Source organism: Hyla sarda, chromosome 6 (assembly GCF_029499605.1).
Source record: "Hyla sarda isolate aHylSar1 chromosome 6, aHylSar1.hap1, whole genome shotgun sequence".
In the NCBI taxonomy this organism is placed as follows: domain Eukaryota; kingdom Metazoa; phylum Chordata; class Amphibia; order Anura; family Hylidae; genus Hyla; species Hyla sarda.
The window spans coordinates 245,996,686-246,014,212 of record NC_079194.1 but is presented as its reverse complement, the minus strand read 5'-3'; the positions used below and the strand labels follow the sequence as shown (position 1 = coordinate 246,014,212).

Genomic DNA, 17,527 nt, shown 5'->3' with positions numbered 1-17,527 from the left:
GAAAATGCTCCAATAACCGTGTTGATGACTGCATACTTCCAAATGGACAATTGGCACCATCATGTGCACAGATGGCAGGGGAATGGGGAGCGCCGAATGAAAACCCATCATCTTGTAGCTCCTCCTCTACAAGTGCTCCAACCACTATTTCTAGCCAATCCACTCTTCCATACTTCTCTACTCTTATGTCCAGCCTTCCGCGCACTGTTTCGACAGGAGTTCCATCTACCTCGCTACGACCTTCAACCTCTTTGACAACTAAATATGTGACTGCGGCAGATGAACCTTGTGAAACTCCTGAGGTCTGCAAACTTATCTTAAGCAGGTACACACAAGATAAGGGTGATTCTTTCTAAGCCATAATAATAGGTAATGGTAATGTGAAATAGAATAGAGTAAATGGAGTTTGTATACAAAATAGAGGTAAAACAATAATATGAAGACTAGAAAATCCAATAATATTTAACAATAACCATTACAATTTGTTTTTAGTGTCTTTGCGAAATGCCACAGTGTTGTACCCCCAGAACCTTTCTATCAAGCCTGTTTCACTGATGGATGCTCTAAGTCAGATGGTGACATTCTATGCTCTAACTTACAGAGCTATGCTAGGCTCTGTGGAACACAAGGTGTCTGTATAGACTGGAGAGACAGCACCAATGGTTTATGCTGTAAGTAAAACCTTGTGATCACAAAAAATCTTGGCACCATTTTTTCAAAACATTTTTCTCGCCCAATGAATCTTAAGTATTATCATCAACGTGTTGTAATTGTGATCGCCATCTATTTCTTTTCTTAAACAGTTTCAAACTGTTCCTCAAACCTGGTGTACAATCCATGTGGTCCTGCAGTAGAACCTACCTGTAATTCCAAGTAAGCATGTAGTGCTATATTGCTTCATAGCAAGGTGTGATATTGTTTTGTTTTCCCGCTTTTTTGTATTAATATGTGCCTCTCTTATAGATATAATGATGCCTATTTCAACAAGTCAAAAGAAGACTTCATGGAAGGATGCTACTGCCCCAAGGGAAAAACTAAATTCAACTCCATTTCCAACAAATGCGTAACCACTTGTGGTACGTTTTGACCACTAGAGTCATTTTTTATTATGATTACTATCATTTAAGTCTCACTTCATCTGTCCATGGTTCTAATTGTTCTGTCATTTTTGTGTAGGATGTACTGGTCCTGATGGAATGCCCAGAGAGGTAATGGACACACTATCTTTTGCTACGTTTTTAATTTATTAGATCTATTTTCTGATACTGTTTGTATAATTTTAGCCTGGTGAAACTTGGGTCAGTAACTGCCAGACTTGTGTCTGTGATAAAGCATCGATGGGTGTTGTGTGTACCAAAAAAATGTGCGCTTTACCTAACCGTAAAAACTGCACCAAGAAAGGATATATGCCTGTTTCTGTACCAGATCTATCTAATCCATGCTGCCAAGTCACTGAGTGCCGTAAGTACCTAAATATTCATTATTAGCGGGGTTCACATTTGAGACTAGTGTAAACCCAGACTTAAACTCAAATCTCAAAATATCTATTTTAAGCTAAGTTCACATTTATATAAGGCTAGTGTAAACACAGCCTTAAACTCGAAATGCAAAGAACTTAGACGATGTCCTACCAGAAACCTTCCATTCAATAGATACAGTTTTGAACTTAAAATATGGACATACTTACCAATACTAAGTATTATGCCTGTTGAAGAAATTGAGAGTATGTTTCATTACATATAGTAAGTAGTAGGTTACTATCTATTGATTCCTCCTGTACCTACTCTACATCAATAGATACAATTTTGAGCTCAAGATATAGACTTACTTAGCAATACTAACATTACATATGTTATAGAAATACAGAGACTATTCGATTACACATTGATTCATCCTTTATCTGATATTTTTCATTTGTCAGGCTGTAATGTGAGTCTTTGCGCCAACACTATAAAGGTCTGTAAGCCTGGCTATGAGGCTGTGCCAAGTAGGAGTCCAAATGACTGCTGTCTAGTCTACAAATGTGGTGTGTATCCCATTCTAGTTACTTGTTAATCATTTAACTTAATCAGTCTGCACCATCTATAAACTGTGAAATATATATTTTTCTACAGAACCCAAAAAAGTGTGTGTACAAAATAAAACCGAACATCAGGTACAAAAAAATTTCTCTGCTCATAAAATTCATATACTGTTTTAGAGAGAATTTACCAAGCGTTGTTTGCCAATTTTTACTATAATGTATGCCACTTTTTTGAAAGTATTCTCTTTTGTTCTAGCCTGGAGCCTTAGTTCCCTCTTCAAATCCCTGTGAAACATGTATGTGTGATGGAAATAAGACTGAGACAAACGGAACGCATTTTATTTCTTGCACTCGAATCATATGTGACATAAAATGTGCTCAGGTATAGAAGTGATAATATTAACCATTAGCATTCATAAAGCATCTTAAATTCACACAGTTGACCTAAAATTGCCAATATTATTTTATCCTCAGGGCTTTAAATATACAAAAGTCCCAGGAAAATGCTGTGGAACTTGTGAACAGACAGAGTGTATTATGGATCTGCCTGATAACTCTACTCAGTTTCTCAAGGTGAGCACCGTAATGAACATCAATGTCCATGGAACTCTCAAAGGGATTTTATGAACACGCACTCATTCATGTTTGCTTTCTTACAGCCTGGACAATCATGGACACCCGATAAAGATAACTGTACAAAATATGAGTGTATCCGTAGGAAAGACAAGTTTTTAACTGTGGCATCCAAATTATTATGCCTGAAACTGAACCGTGATGAATGTGTACCAGTAAGTATTTTGCTACATTTAGGGAACATTCATTCAATTACTTATCATGTTCCCAGATGTTTAGGACATGTTAATTGATTTATAATTGAAGTCAATAGGCTTATCTGAAGAAAATATTCATCCAAGAATAAATTTAATAGAATAAATAACCTATAAGCCTCCTATAGTTTTTGCTCAAATACTTCTTCAAGCTCTAGAGTAAGTGTCCACTTTAGAGGGGTATTCCAACTAACAGCACTTATGCAGAAGATAGGGGATAAGTGCCTCAGTGGTCAGACCCCCATGATCTTGAGAATGGAGCACCCAGTCTTTGTTTTGAATGAAGCAACAAGTCTTGCATGTGTATCGTCACTCCATTGTCTATGGAGCTGCCAGAAATGGCTGAACGCAGTACTTAGTCATCTCTGGCAGCTCCAAGGGCTGTATTGAACAGCAGCACACATGTGTTACTCGTGCCAATTTTAAATAAAGACTCATGGCCCCTTTCTTGAGATTGTGGGGGATCACAGTGGTCAGACTGCTGGCAATTTCACACTTAACACTTATTCCCTATTTTGTGCATAGGGAATACATTGTGAAACTCAGAATACCCCTTCCAGAAATCCTAAATTATAAATGTTGCTAATATATATTTTTTTTATAGGGTACCATTCGAAAAGATGTCAACGGATGTTGTGAAACATGTAAGTATTCCATTTGGAAGACATTGACTGCAAACAGTACACAGTTACTTAATAAACACACACAAGCATAACTAGTTTTACCCATCATTATGGGCCTGATGAACAACTAAAGTGCTATGAGTACATATACAAATTCCTTGTCCATGTTCACCTTTTCTAATACAAACCCAATAATTTAAAGCCAACAGGTCAACAGTACTCAGTTAAGACTGTGTATTTTTCTCAGGAACAGTATAAAATACATTTTAAATATTTCTAAAGACTGATGTTTCAAAAGCCAGTCTTAAATTGAAGTAGAGATTTATGAAGATCATCAAAGACTTATTCAGCCACATTTTTTAATTTAAAAAAAAAAAAATAATCAGTTTTTTGAGCAGTACAATTATGGCCCTAAAAAGGATTGTGAAGATAGCCTTTCATTGCCTGCTAAACACTGCCTGCTTTTTTAGGCTCGTTACAAAAATATTGAGAAGGGTAAGTATTTGACAAGTTATTGGACAAATATGGCAAGGTCCACAATGTGCAATTTTTTTGCAGCAAAAAAAAATGGTTTGATAAATTTCCCTCTTGTGCTTTACTTAAAGGTGTAAAAGAAGAAAAGAAGTGTCAGAAAGTAGGGATGGAAAACATCATACTTCAAAATGGCTGCAAGTCTGCTAAGCCTATTCAGATATCATACTGTAAAGGAAGCTGTGAAAGCTATTCCATGTAAGTTGCCTACTCATACGATTTGGCTTTTACCTAGACAAGTATCTTACTAAATAATCAATTTCTCAGATTTATTAATTTATTACTTTAAAAACAGAATGCTATCCTTGATAATTCAATATAAAAGTATGAGATCTCTTACAAAGCATGCTGACTAAAATTGTCATATGATGGTGACATTTGTCACATGTTTCATTATTACTTAAATTTTTTCTGTAGGATAATATGCCATTTTTTGTGTGGGCTATCTCTAGTTCTTTTTTTTAATAACTTTTTGACTTGGTTTTCTGCATTGTCATATTCAAACATATTCTATTATGTTTCAGGTACTCTGCAAAATCTCAGTCTATGGAGCAAAAATGTGCTTGTTGCCAAGAGACAGAGACAAAAAAGATTACTATTGACCTAACTTGTCCCAATGGAAAGACAATAAAATACTCTTTTATTAATGTCACGAGCTGTAACTGTGCTGACACCACTTGCAAAAAGGAAAACAAACAGAGTAGCTCAGAAGAGAACAGCTCTGGACATAGCAAGTCAGATAAGAAAACAGAAGAGGATGATGATAAAAAGAAACCAGTAACCAAGAAGGTTCCTCCACATACAGGCAAAGCAGCACAAACTGTTAGACAGCAAAAGGATGAAAAAGACAAAAAAACAAACAACAGTAAGGAGAACAGTAGTTCTGAAAATAAATCAGATGCTAAAGAGAAAGTAAATAAAAAGATGGAAGATGATGAAGTGTTTTCAGTTACCAAGCAGGTTCCTCGAATTACAATTAAACAAATGAAGACTACTAGATGGGAACAAGACAAAAAAGACAAACATACAGAGAATAGTCAGGAGAATGACAGTACTGAAAAAAATTACAAATCAGATTCTAAAGAGACAGTAGATAAGAAGATGAAAGATAAAGCGGTTAAAGTGTCTCCAGTAACCAAGCAAGTTCCTCGAAATACAATTAAACAAATGAAGACTACTAGATGGGAACAAGACAAAAAAGACAAACATACAGAGAATAGTCAGGAGAATGACAGTACTGAACAAAATTACAAATCAGATTCTAAAGAGACAGTAGATGAGAAGATGAAAGATAAAGTGGTTAAAGTGTCTCCAGTAACCAAGCAAGTTCCTCGAAATACAATTAAACAAATGAAGACTACTAGATGGGAACAAGACAAAAAAGACAAACATACAGAGAATAGTCAGGAGAATGACAGTACTGAAAAAAATTACAAATCAGATTCTAAAGAGACAGTAGATAAGAAGATGAAAGATAAAGGGGTTAAAGTGTCTCCAGTAACCAAGCAGGTTCCTCGAAATACAGATAAACAGATAAAGACTTCTAAGCAGCCCGAGGACAAAAAAGGCAAAAACTCTGATGACAGTAACAAATCAGATTCTAAAGATAGCAAAGACCAAGAGGTGACAACAGCAAACCATAGTAAGAAAAGAACAGTGGCCAAGAAAACAAATTAACTTCTAATCTAATTTCTCAAATTAAAGAAAAATTCATCAAAACAACCAATTGATATAAAAAGCAAATCCCAGTCAAATTGTAATGAAGATGGAAAATCACAAGATAAAAAAGATCAAGGAGTCAACACCACCAACAATCCAACTGACAAAAAAAGTGGGGAAAAAAAGTCTGGAAAGTCTTATATTAGACCAAAGTAAAAGATAATCTGATTTACCTTAAATTAATAGAGAGCATTTTCCTCTAATGATTATATATATATATATATATATATATATATATATATATATATATACATATATATGAAAAACAGAGAAAATCATTGAATTCACAGATGGAATTCTGAATGCTGTACTAATCCCATAACAGTTGCTGGTAATGTTTACTGTTCTCCTTATTATGCTGAGATGTAATTGTCTGCAGTCTAAAGGTTTACATATAATTTAGCTGAAATTACTCCATACTGGGAAGGCTGTCCTTGTAAATGTTCCTGTTTACTGTGGGTCCAAATATTTCATGAATTATGGTGTACTTATAAATCTATTAAAATGATATTGAGCAAGTGACTATTTTGTTTTCGTCAATCATTCCTTTATAGTCTTTATGCAAACAATATTGAACATTTAGGGCAAAATTAATACAATTGGGCAAATTTACTACTGAAACTGCGCAAATGGCCAAAAAACTAGCCTACATGACTTGCAGCACTTTTATTATGTGCCAAAGACATTTACACATACCTATGGGGGGGAAAAGGCAACTTTTGACATGTTTTAAGAATGTGTTAAAAGTGTTTACCGGTCAGGGTCTAAGTGGAAGACTCCATAGATTAACATTGCAAGTCCATCCAGGTCATGTGACACAGAGCTGAGAAAGGACGGGAAAAGCACAAACTTCTCCCAGCTCATTCTTACAATTGGTCAGAGTCTAAACCCTCAGACCACGACCGATAAAAACTTTTGATATGTCTCTATGACATATCAAAGGTTTTATAATAATGTAAGATAGACATTAAAATCACTTTGGTGCTTTGTTTGAGAAAATGAAATGGCTTACCGGGAAAGGGGCATGGCCTAGTGAAAAAGAGAGCATTGTGTTCCAAAAGTTTAGACAATTTTTTAGGGTAAAGTAAGCCAACTAATTGGTATTCCCTTAAATGTAAGACAATGATGTGTTACTGGCGTGTTACGGTGAGTTTCCCGCTAGGAGTTTGCGCTGCAGCAAAAAATTTGCCGCAGACCAAACTTGAAGCAGGAAACTCACTATAAACCAGCCCGTGTGAATGTACCCTGTATGTTCACATGGGGGGGACAAACCTCCAGCTGTTTCAAAACCACAACTCCCAGCATGCACTGACAGTCACACTGGTTGGAAAACCTTCAGTTAGGTTCTGTTACCTAACAGTATTTTCCAACCAGTGTGCCTCCAGCTGTTGCAAAAGTACAACTCCCAGCATGTACTGACATACCGTGCATGCTGGGAGTTGTACTTTTGCAACAGCTGGAGGCACACTGGTTGGAAAACCTTCAGTTAGGTTCTGTTACCTAACAGTATTTTCCAACCAGTGTGCCTCCAGTTGTTGCAAAACTACAACTCCCAGCATGTACTGACATACCGTGCATGCTGGGAGTTGTACTTTTGCAACAGCTGGAGGCACACTGGTTGGAAAACCTTTAGTTAGGTTCTGTTACCTAACAGTATTTTGCAACCAGTGTGCCTCCAGCTCCAGCAAAACTACAACTCCCAGCAAGTACTAATCGCCAAAGGGCATGCTGGGAGATGTAGTTATGCAACAGCTGGAGGTTACGCAACTACAACTCCCAGCATGTTGAGACAGCTGTTTGCTGTTTCAGCATGCTGGGATTTGCAGTTTGGCAACATCTGGAGGGCTACAGTTTATAGACCACTGCCCAGTGATCTCCAAACTGTGACCCTCAAGATGTTGCAAAACTACAAATCCCAGCATGTCCAGACAGCAAAGAGCTGTTTGAGCATGCTAGGAGTTGTAGTTTTGCAAGATCTGGAGGGATACAGTCTAGAGACCACTATATAGTGGTCTCAAGCTGCAGCCCTCCAGCTGTTGCAAAACTATATATTCCAGCATGCCCAAACAGCAAACAGCTGTCTGGACATGCTGGGAGCTGTAGTTTTGCAACATCTGGAGGGCTACAGTCTCAGACTGTAGCCCTCCAGATGTTGCTGGGCAACTCACCGGCTTCCGTAGGATCCAGGGAGCCGTCCTCTTCTGCCGAACGCTGCCTGCACCGATCTCCGTCGCCGCCCGCCGATCACCGTCGCCCGCAGCCTCCGGAGGGGTAAGTGGACCTTCGGCGTTCGGTCCCCGTCGTTTTCCCCATCCTGCCCCGCCTATTGTGGGTGGGCAGGACGGGGAAAACAAAAGTAAACCCCTCCGCCCCTGATCTGCTATTGGTGGTCGCGTCTAGACCACCAATAGCAGAGATAGGAGGGGTGGCACCCCTGCCACCTCACTCCTATCGCTGTAGGGGGGTCGTAGTTGTCTTAGACAACCGCGATCCCCCTTCTATTCCGGGTCACCGGGTCACCATAGACCTGGAATCGGCGCAAATCGCAAGTGTGAATTCACTTGCGATTTGCGCCGATCGCAGACATGGGGGGGGTCTAATGACCCCCCTGGGCATTTGCACGGGGTGCCTGCTGATAGATATCAGCAGTCACCCCGGCCCGGTCCCCGCCCGGAGCGTGGCGGGGAACGAAATTCCCACGGGCGTATGGCGTATGGATACGCCCTTCGTCCTTAAGTACCAGGACGCAAGGGCGTATGCATACGCCCTTCGTCCCCAACAGGTTAAAAAATCTTAATCCTTTCAGTACTTATGAGCTGCTGAAGTAATATAGTTCATAAGGTTGAAAAAAGACCAGGGTCCATCAACCTATAAGTTGAGTTGTTCTTTTCTGTCTAAGTCCTCTCTGATGACACGTGTCTCGGAAACCGCCCAGTTTAGAAGCAAATCCCCATAGCAAACCTCTTCTATTCTGTGCAATTCCCGAGACAAGCAGAGATGTCAGCAGAGAGCACTGTTGCCAGACAGAAAACAACAACTCAACTTCAGCAGCTGATGATTATTGAAAGGATTAAGATTTTTTAATAGAAGTAATTTACAAATCTGTTTAACTTTCTGGAGCCAGTTGATATAAAAAAAAAGTTATTTCCTGGATAACCCCTTTAACCCCTTAAGGACCAAGGACGTACCGGTACGTCCTTGGTCCTGCTCTCCCGATATAACGCGGGGTTACACAGTAACCCCGCGTCATATCACGGCGGGCCCGGTGTCATAGTGAAGCCGGGACCCGCCTCTAATAGCGCGCAGCGGCGATTGCGGCGCCGCGCTATTAACCCTTTAGCCGCGCGCTCAGAGCTGAGCCGCGCGGCTAAAAGTGAAAGTGAAAGTTGCCGGCTAGCTCAGTCAGGCTGTTCGGGATAGCCGCGGCTAATCGTGGCATCCTGAACAGCTGACAGGACAGCGGGAGGACCCCTTCCTGCCTCCTCGCTGTCCGATCGCCGAATGACTGCTCAGTGCATGAGATCCAGGCATGAGCAGTCATGCGGCAGAATCGTTGATCACTGGTTTCTTATGAGAAACCAGTGATCAATGATGAAGATCGGTGTGTGCAGTGTTATAGGTCCCTATGGGACCAATAACACTGCAAAAAAAAAGTGAATAAAGATCATTTAACTCCTCCCCTATTAAAAGTTTGAATCACCCCCCTTTTCCAATAAAAAAAAACACAGTGTAAATAAAAATAAAAATAAACATATATGGAATCACCACGTGCGGTAATGTCCGAATTATAAAAATATATCATTAATTAAACCGCTCGGTCAATGGCGTGCGCGCAAAAAAATTCCAAAGTCCAAAATAGTGCATTTTTGGTCACTTTTTAAATCATTTAAAAATGAATAAAAAGCGATCAATAAGTCCTATCAATGCAAAAATGGTACCGTTAAAAACTTCAGATCACGGTGCAAAAAATTAGCCCTCATCCTGCCCCATACACGGAAAAATAAAAAAGTTATAGGGGTCAGAAGATGACAATTTTAAACGTATTAATTTTCCTGCATGTAGTTATGATTTTTTCCAGAAGTCCGACAAAATCGAACCTATATAAGTAGGGTATCATTATAACCGCATGGACCTACAGAATAAAGAGAAGGGGTCATTTTTACCGAAAAATGTACTACATAGAAACGGAAGCCCCCAAAATTTACAAAACAGCGGTTTTTTTTTCAATTTTGTCGCACAATGATTTTTTTTTCAGTTTCACCGTAGATTTTTGGGCAAAATGACTGACATTATTACAAAGTATAATTGGTGGCGCAAAAAATAAGCCATCATATGGATTTTTAGGTGCAAAATTGAAAGAGTTATGATTTTTTTAAAGGCAAGGAGCAAAAAACGAAAATGCAAAAACGGAAAAACCCCCGGTCCTTAAGGGGTTACTACTTGTAAAATATTACTTGTCTTTTCTCAGGTTTGTTCTATCCCTAAACTCCTTATATGTCCCAATGGTCATAGTATGACTTATTCCTGCATCAGTAATTGTTTCCAAGTATTTTGGAAAGGCCAATGTAGGATCTTCCAGGGGTGTAGCTGAGGTGACTTTGTAGAGAAGTAACAGATCCCACACCAATTGACTTGGCCCCAATGTGACACATTAGATTCTGTAATTTCTTGTCTGTCAGTCTGCTAACTGTACCGGGACCTAGAGGCAAAAAACATCCAGTTCGTTGGTGCAGTATAGTTAGGGTTGCCACCCGGCCGGTATTTTACCGCCACAGCCGGTATTTATTTTGGCCACCCTGCCGATAACCAATCCTCCAACTCTCGGAATGTTGCACCATATACTATACCAGTGTTTCCGAAACAGAGCGCCTCCAGCTGTTGCAAAACTACAACTCCCAGCATGCTCGGACAGCCGTTGGCTGTCCGAGCATGCTGGGAGTTGTAGTTTTGCAACAGCTGGAGGCACCCCTGGTTGGGAAACACTGACCTATACTCAGGGCTGGTTTTAGACTAAGTGTGGCCCTGGGCAAAAATAAAAATGGGGCCAATGGGTTACATGATCAAAAATCACCATGTTGAATTGTGCTGCATCTCAGCTGAAGGCCATAACACAAATGCATTATAGGGTCCAAATTTAAGCTATATAGGGGGAGATTTATGAAAACCTGTGCAGAGGATCAGTGGTGGAGTTGCCCATAGCAATCAATCAAAGGCCTTTTTAAAAATGAGAGTAGCATCCTCTACATCGGCTTTCATAAATATCCCCCATAGGGAATACTTTTTGTTTAAAGCGCAACTGTCAATGAAAATAGGTCAATAACCTGCCAGCACAGCACAAATATGGTGTAAAAATGACTTATATTTACAGTTGTCCAAAGTCAGAGAGGCGTAGCCAGGGATCTGCAATCTCATTTCTGACATCACAGCACCACCCCGGAACCGCTCACTGACTGAGAAAGAAACAGAGCTGCGTGCCAGTCAGACTGGGGCGGTGCTGTGACGCCAGAGAAGAGTGACTTGGCAGCCCCGGGGCATTGTAGATCCCTGGCCACTCCTCTCTGACTTTTGGCAACTGTGGGTAAAAGTCATTTTTACAGCATAGAGGACACAAAGTGCCAAAACAGAGAGATGGCTGCAGTATACCAGTGATCAGCTCGTAGGCTGCAGTATACCAGTGATCAGCTCGTTAGCCGCAGTTTACCAGTGATCAGCTCGTAGGCTGCAGTATACCAGTGATCAGCTCATAGGCTGCAGTATACCAGTGATCAGCTCGTTAGCCGCAGTTTACCAGTGATCAGCTCGTTAGCCGCAGTTTACCAGTGATCAGCTCGTAGGCTGCAGTATACCAGTGATCAGTTCGTAGGCTGCAGTATACCAGTGATCAGCTCATAGGCTGCAGTATACCATTGATCAGCTCATAGGCTGCAGTATACCAGTGATCAGCTCGTTAGCCACAGTTTACCAGTGATCAGCTCGTAGGCTGCAGTATACCAGTGATCAGCTCATAGGCTGCAGTATACCAGTGATCAGCTCGTTAGCCGCAGTTTACCAGTGATCAGCTCATAGGCTGCAGTATACCAGTGATCAGCTCGTTAGCCGCAGTTTATCAGTGATCAGCTCGTAGGCTGCAGTATCAGCTCATAGGCTGCAGTATACCAGTGATCAGCTCGTTAGCCGCAGTTTACCAGTGATCAGCTCGTAGGCTGCAGTATACCAGTGATCAGTTCGTAGGCTGCAGTATACCAGTGATCAGCTCATAGGCTGCAGTATACCATTGATCAGCTCATAGGCTGCAGTATACCAGTGATCAGCTCGTTAGCCACAGTTTACCAGTGATCAGCTCGTAGGCTGCAGTATACCAGTGATCAGCTCATAGGCTGCAGTATACCAGTGATCAGCTCGTTAGCCGCAGTTTACCAGTGATCAGCTCATAGGCTGCAGTATACCAGTGATCAGCTCGTTAGCCGCAGTTTATCAGTGATCAGCTCGTAGGCTGCAGTATCAGCTCATAGGCTGCAGTATACCAGTGATCAGCTCGTTAGCCGCAGTATACCAGTGATCAGCTCATAGGCTGCAGTATACCAGTGATCAGCTCATAGGCTGCAGTATACCAGTGATCAGCTCATAGGCTGCAGTATACCAGTGATCAGCTCGTAGGCTGCAGTATACCAGTGATCAGCTCGTTAGCCGCAGTTTACCAGTGATCAGCTCATAGGCTGCAGTATACCAGTGATCAGCTCGTAGGCTGCAGTATACCAGTGATCAGCTCGTAGGCTGCAGTATACCAGTGATCAGCTCGTAGGCTGCAGTATACCAGTGATCAGCTCGTTAGCCGCAGTTTACCAGTGATCAGCTCATAGGCTGCAGTATACCAGTGATCAGCTCGTAGGCTGTAGTATACCAGTGATCAGCTCGTAGGCTGCAGTATACCAGTGATCAGCTCGTAGGCCGCAGTATACCAGTGATCAGCTCGTAGGCCATAGTATACCAGTGATCAGCTCGTAGGCCGCAGAATACCAGTGATCAGCTGTAGGCCGCTGTTAGAGCAGCTCTCACCTGATCAGAAGCAATCACAGCATACAGGACTATTAAATTCAGTGACCACAGGGGGGCATCTTCTCTGATTGTATATGTTCTCTTCTCCATCCAGCCCAGGCAATTATGATGATGTCTCCTGATGACTGAAGACTATACATCTGACTATATATCTAAGACATCTGTGGCCCCTTCTGTAGTCTACCTAAAACTCTATAGTAACACCACTCCCATCCTTTACACTGCCATCCTGCTTCGCTAATGCTGTGCTTGCTGCTGCCTCCTTACTATGTTTACAGCATACCTAGGGGACAGTGTAAAAATCTAATCCGTAGGATCCGACCACTGGAACCCCTGGGTGATTGGAGCAACAGCACATGATCCCATGTCACTCCATTCATTCTCTATGGGGTCTCTATACATGTGAGTGCAGCAATCAGCAATGTTTATAAGTCCCATAGAGAACAAATGGAGTTGCAGGTGATCATGTGCTGCTGATCCATTCATTTAGGGGACAAGGGACCTCTTTTCTCATTATTGGTGGTGGTCCCAGGGGTCACGTCGCACCGATCAGATATTCTGTGTATTGTGATAACCTTTGGTGTACAGACCCCAGACCAAAAGAACCTCCCCCTCCACAAATTGCTCCCCATGGCCCTCTCTCATATATACTTTTTCTGTAGGACCCCTATCTCACATATACTTCTCCATATGTCCCCCTATCTCACATATACTGTTCTGTATGACCCCGTATTTCACATATATACTGCTCCCTATGACCTCCTATCACATATATACTGCTCCCTATGACCTCCTATCACATATTTAATACTCCCTATGGCCCCCTATCACATATACTGCTCCCTATGACCGCCTATCACATATATACTGCTCCCTATGACCCCTATCACATATACTGCTCCCTATGACCGCCTATCACATATATACTGCTCCCTATGACCCCCTATCACATATACTGCTCCCTATGACCGCCTATCACATATATACTGCTCCCTATGACCCCCTATCATATATACTGTTCCCTATAGCTACCTTCTCCCATTATACACTGCTTCCTATGCTCCCCATATACTGCTACCTATACCCCCTATATACAGTTAATATGCCCCTCATCACATGTACTGGTCTCCCCACCTTCCTCACAGCCCCCTCTTCCCATGCTTTTCCCTATTACCTCCTCCTCTGTGTACACTGTATGGTAAAGGACCTGTGATGGCATCATCAGGAAGGTCCTTTACCATAAAGTGTGAGTGTCTATTCTGCTCTGTAGTCTGCCGCAATTTGCATAAAATAGCGGCATTTGCAGTAATGTGCGTCTAGAGTTCAGGGGGCCCTTTTGGACATGGGGGCCCTGGGCAATTTCCCAGGTTGCCCCCCCCCCCCCTTAAAACCGGCCCTGCCTATACTATATACTACTATATAATCCAACATGCTGGGAGTTGTAGTTTTGCATCAGCTGGAGGCACCCCTGGTTGGGCAACACTGACCTATACCATATACTGCTATATAGTCCAACATGCTGGGAGTTGTATTTTTCCTTTGGGGAAGCTGCTGAGCCACAGGCTGTATCAGAGCATGCTGGGATTTGTAGTTAGTAACTAACTGCAACTCCCGAATGCAATTAAAGAAAAAAAAAAAAAGCGATCAAAGAGTCAAATTAAAACAAAAATGGTAATGTTAAAAACTGCAGATCGGGGCACAAAAAAATTAGCCCTGGAGCTCTGGGGCACATAACCTAATATGTGACTGGAAAATCCAGAAATTAGATCCTGTCTTCCCATTGCTTTCTATGGAAAGCACTTATCTAATGTGCGGCCACTAGATGGCACTGTGTTGTCACCTGTGTGTGACTGCAGCATTTCTATGCAAATCTGAGTGGTAACAAATTTGTAACCCTTTGAATGCCAACCAACATTACTAAGCTAGGGAGAAAATACCCAAAAATCGCATCCAGTATATAGTAAAGTTACAGTACCTCCACTTCCCAACCTTTTACCCGTGGTGGGACATTACAATAACTATTACATTTAGTATCTGACTGTTGAAATTCTCTTCTCTTTTTTTTCCCTCTAGCCAGATTACTATGACATACAGACTGCAGACTTTGGCACCTCACTTCTGCAGCAATATCCTTCTCTATAGCAACACAACCCCCATCTTTTAACACTACCATCCTGCTGCTACTGCCAATAGTCTGCCTGATGCTGCCCCATGTGTCCCCATTAATGTACTTAAAAGATTGTACCCGAATACCCCCATATTTCATGCTCTTGATATAATAGACCCTGAGGATGGGAATAAATATCACAGCAGGGGCTAGAAAAGGATGGACCCTCAACCAGACCACAAAATTAGTCTAACCTCAAATCAGAGCTCCCCTTCATAGACTGATCCCCCTGTGCCAACCTCTTACACTCCTGCTCATGGCCCTCTCTCTCACCTATTCTGCTGCACATGGCCCGTGTCTCTCACATAGATTGCTGATTATGTCCACGCTTACAAGGACTACTGGTCATAGCCACCTCTCACATAGGCTGCTGTTGATGGCGTCCCTTTTACAAAAAGACTGCTGCTCATGGCCCACTCTCTCATATTTACTGTTACTTGTGGCCCTCTCTCCTAGACTACTGCTTAGCCATACACCCCAACCCTTCCAGATCCGGCAGGACATTCTGATTTTTGTGGTGATATCCTACCATCCCGACATGTCCTGCTTGTAATGAGACATTCCGGCCTGTGGTGTACTGTATGTACTGCCTGCACTGTGTGCCGGTCGGGATTGTTACTACACATACAATACGGATTATGGATGCTTTGCATGCAGACACTACACAGCTTGTAAACATGTGAATAAAACAAAAGTGGTTCCTGGAACCAAGAAACGTACATACATAAAGAGCTTTATAAATTGCTCTACGAAGGGTGTTATCTATGTCGCATCCGTGTCCAGTTTTATATGTGGGCAAGACAAAAATAGGCACATACTGGAACATTTAGGGGATGTGTGACATAGAAGAGATTCATCAGTAGCAAACAACCTGAACAAACAACTTCACTTTGGTTGTTACATATAGCTTTGAAGGAGGGGGGGATTTATGGAGGTGTGGATAGGTAATGAGGGAGGGCTGTAGGCAGCCCAAAGGAGAAAAGTGCACCTCCTAGTATAGAAATGTATTAGCGTGTGACAGGAGGTTCCAGAGCAGGACCGCCCATTTTAGGGCGGCTACCCCACCTAGGTATAGGGTTTTCTTATAATAGGGCATTTAGGGACAGGATGGACCCATAGGCCGACGCTAACTCTCCAATCCCTTTTACAGACAATAGGTCTCCTATCTCCCCCTCCTAAGATAGCTATTTTGGCATCTTGATAGGGTGCTTACCTATATATTTCCCCCATTTTATAGTCTATACCATATACCTCTATCTACTGGTCATCCTCATAATGAATAACTGCCCCCTGTATAGATTCGGTCAGCTAAATTCCACTTAGTTTTAAAGGAGTAAGACTGCCATTCCCCATAACCTTTCTGCTAGATCTGGGTGCCCGTGTGTCTGACTATTTAAATACTGATGCTGTTCTGACCCTGCTTCCATAAGATCAGGATGGATCAGAATCATCTATTTTGATCCTTAGGGCAAGAATGAGTAATAAGAAAGTAGGATTGTATTATCTGTTATGCCAGCATGGTTATGTTTATACTTCTGAGCTTATACATACCTCAAGAAATATCCTTTTATTATACATAGTACTGGCCGTGATCCAGGAATGGGCGTCATTAGGCGTCACTATGCTTATCCTGGGCCGGGATCACATGATCATGACCAGGACTCGGCAAGGACGCGGATATGTTGGCAGACGCCGAATCCAGAGCTAGCGAGCCCCAGTAGCCGGGCGACCCCGGCTCCCTGTATGACGGCAGGTTACCGCTTAGCTCTGGGAATGAACTGTGACCCTCGGAACTGTGAGTACTGGCTTGGTCAGATAAGTTTTCCTTTACAGGCACCGGGAGGAAACGAAAATTACAATACATGTTATTTTTCTTTACAGGTATGGCCGTTGATCTAAGTGTATATGATTCAATGTAAAAGTAAAGTCCAGAGTTGGCACTGCCACTGGATACGGTACTGGATATGTATCACGAATAACCACTGCTACTCACGGATCCTCCGCTTGTCCCGGTGCTCTTCCAAACAACAAGAGCCGTGGAATAGAACAAAAGATACAGAGGCCCTCGGGTATTCTGCAGGTGATTTATTGTTAACAGGTCATGCAGCGATGCTCAGTCGACAAATCGTTTCACGCAGGTGTGTAAAACGATTCGTCGACTAAGTTTATATGAGCCTACAGCCCTGTGTCCATACAAATTGTGGACAATTGGAGCTATAGAGATAAAAGTCCCTGTGATATGAAGAAACTTTCTTTACAGGTGAAAATTATACTGACATGCCAAAAACCCCTTGGGAATTTTTTTTTTGTCACCACTGATGAAGCTGCTTGTTATCTGGCGGCAGAAACGCGTTTGGTGATTACTGTATGATTACAGTGACCCCCCCCCCCCGACCTACGATGGCCCCGACATACGATCTCAAGTCTATTTGACACTGCCTGGCCGCCCTCCCTAGGGCCCTTCGTGACCGCCTGCCCCTCCTCAACACGGTAGTATGAAGAAGATGGACCGGAGGACCGATCAGCTGTAGTGGCTCCCCGCAGGAACCCAGGAAAGTGAGTGATGGTTTATTTTCATTTT

At 42.1% G+C, this 17,527-nt stretch overlaps 1 protein-coding gene across 1 annotated transcript in view; it reads left to right on the top strand.

Annotated features, from left to right (window-relative positions):
- Positions 1–5,879, top strand: part of LOC130277493 (mucin-5AC-like) — a 33,266-nt gene extending 27,387 nt beyond the window's left edge. Inside the window, exons 34-48 of the mRNA XM_056528168.1 lie at positions 1–325; positions 493–671; positions 804–873; positions 964–1,076; positions 1,177–1,208; positions 1,284–1,461; positions 1,922–2,026; positions 2,115–2,155; positions 2,280–2,405; positions 2,498–2,596; positions 2,683–2,811; positions 3,455–3,494; positions 4,079–4,202; positions 4,529–5,627; positions 5,709–5,879. Of these exons, the coding sequence (XP_056384143.1) occupies positions 1–325; positions 493–671; positions 804–873; positions 964–1,076; positions 1,177–1,208; positions 1,284–1,461; positions 1,922–2,026; positions 2,115–2,155; positions 2,280–2,405; positions 2,498–2,596; positions 2,683–2,811; positions 3,455–3,494; positions 4,079–4,202; positions 4,529–5,627; positions 5,709–5,879 (2,831 nt within the window). The remainder of the gene's footprint in view (positions 326–492; positions 672–803; positions 874–963; positions 1,077–1,176; positions 1,209–1,283; positions 1,462–1,921; positions 2,027–2,114; positions 2,156–2,279; positions 2,406–2,497; positions 2,597–2,682; positions 2,812–3,454; positions 3,495–4,078; positions 4,203–4,528; positions 5,628–5,708) is intronic.
- The last annotated feature ends 11,648 nt before the right edge of the window (positions 5,880–17,527 follow it).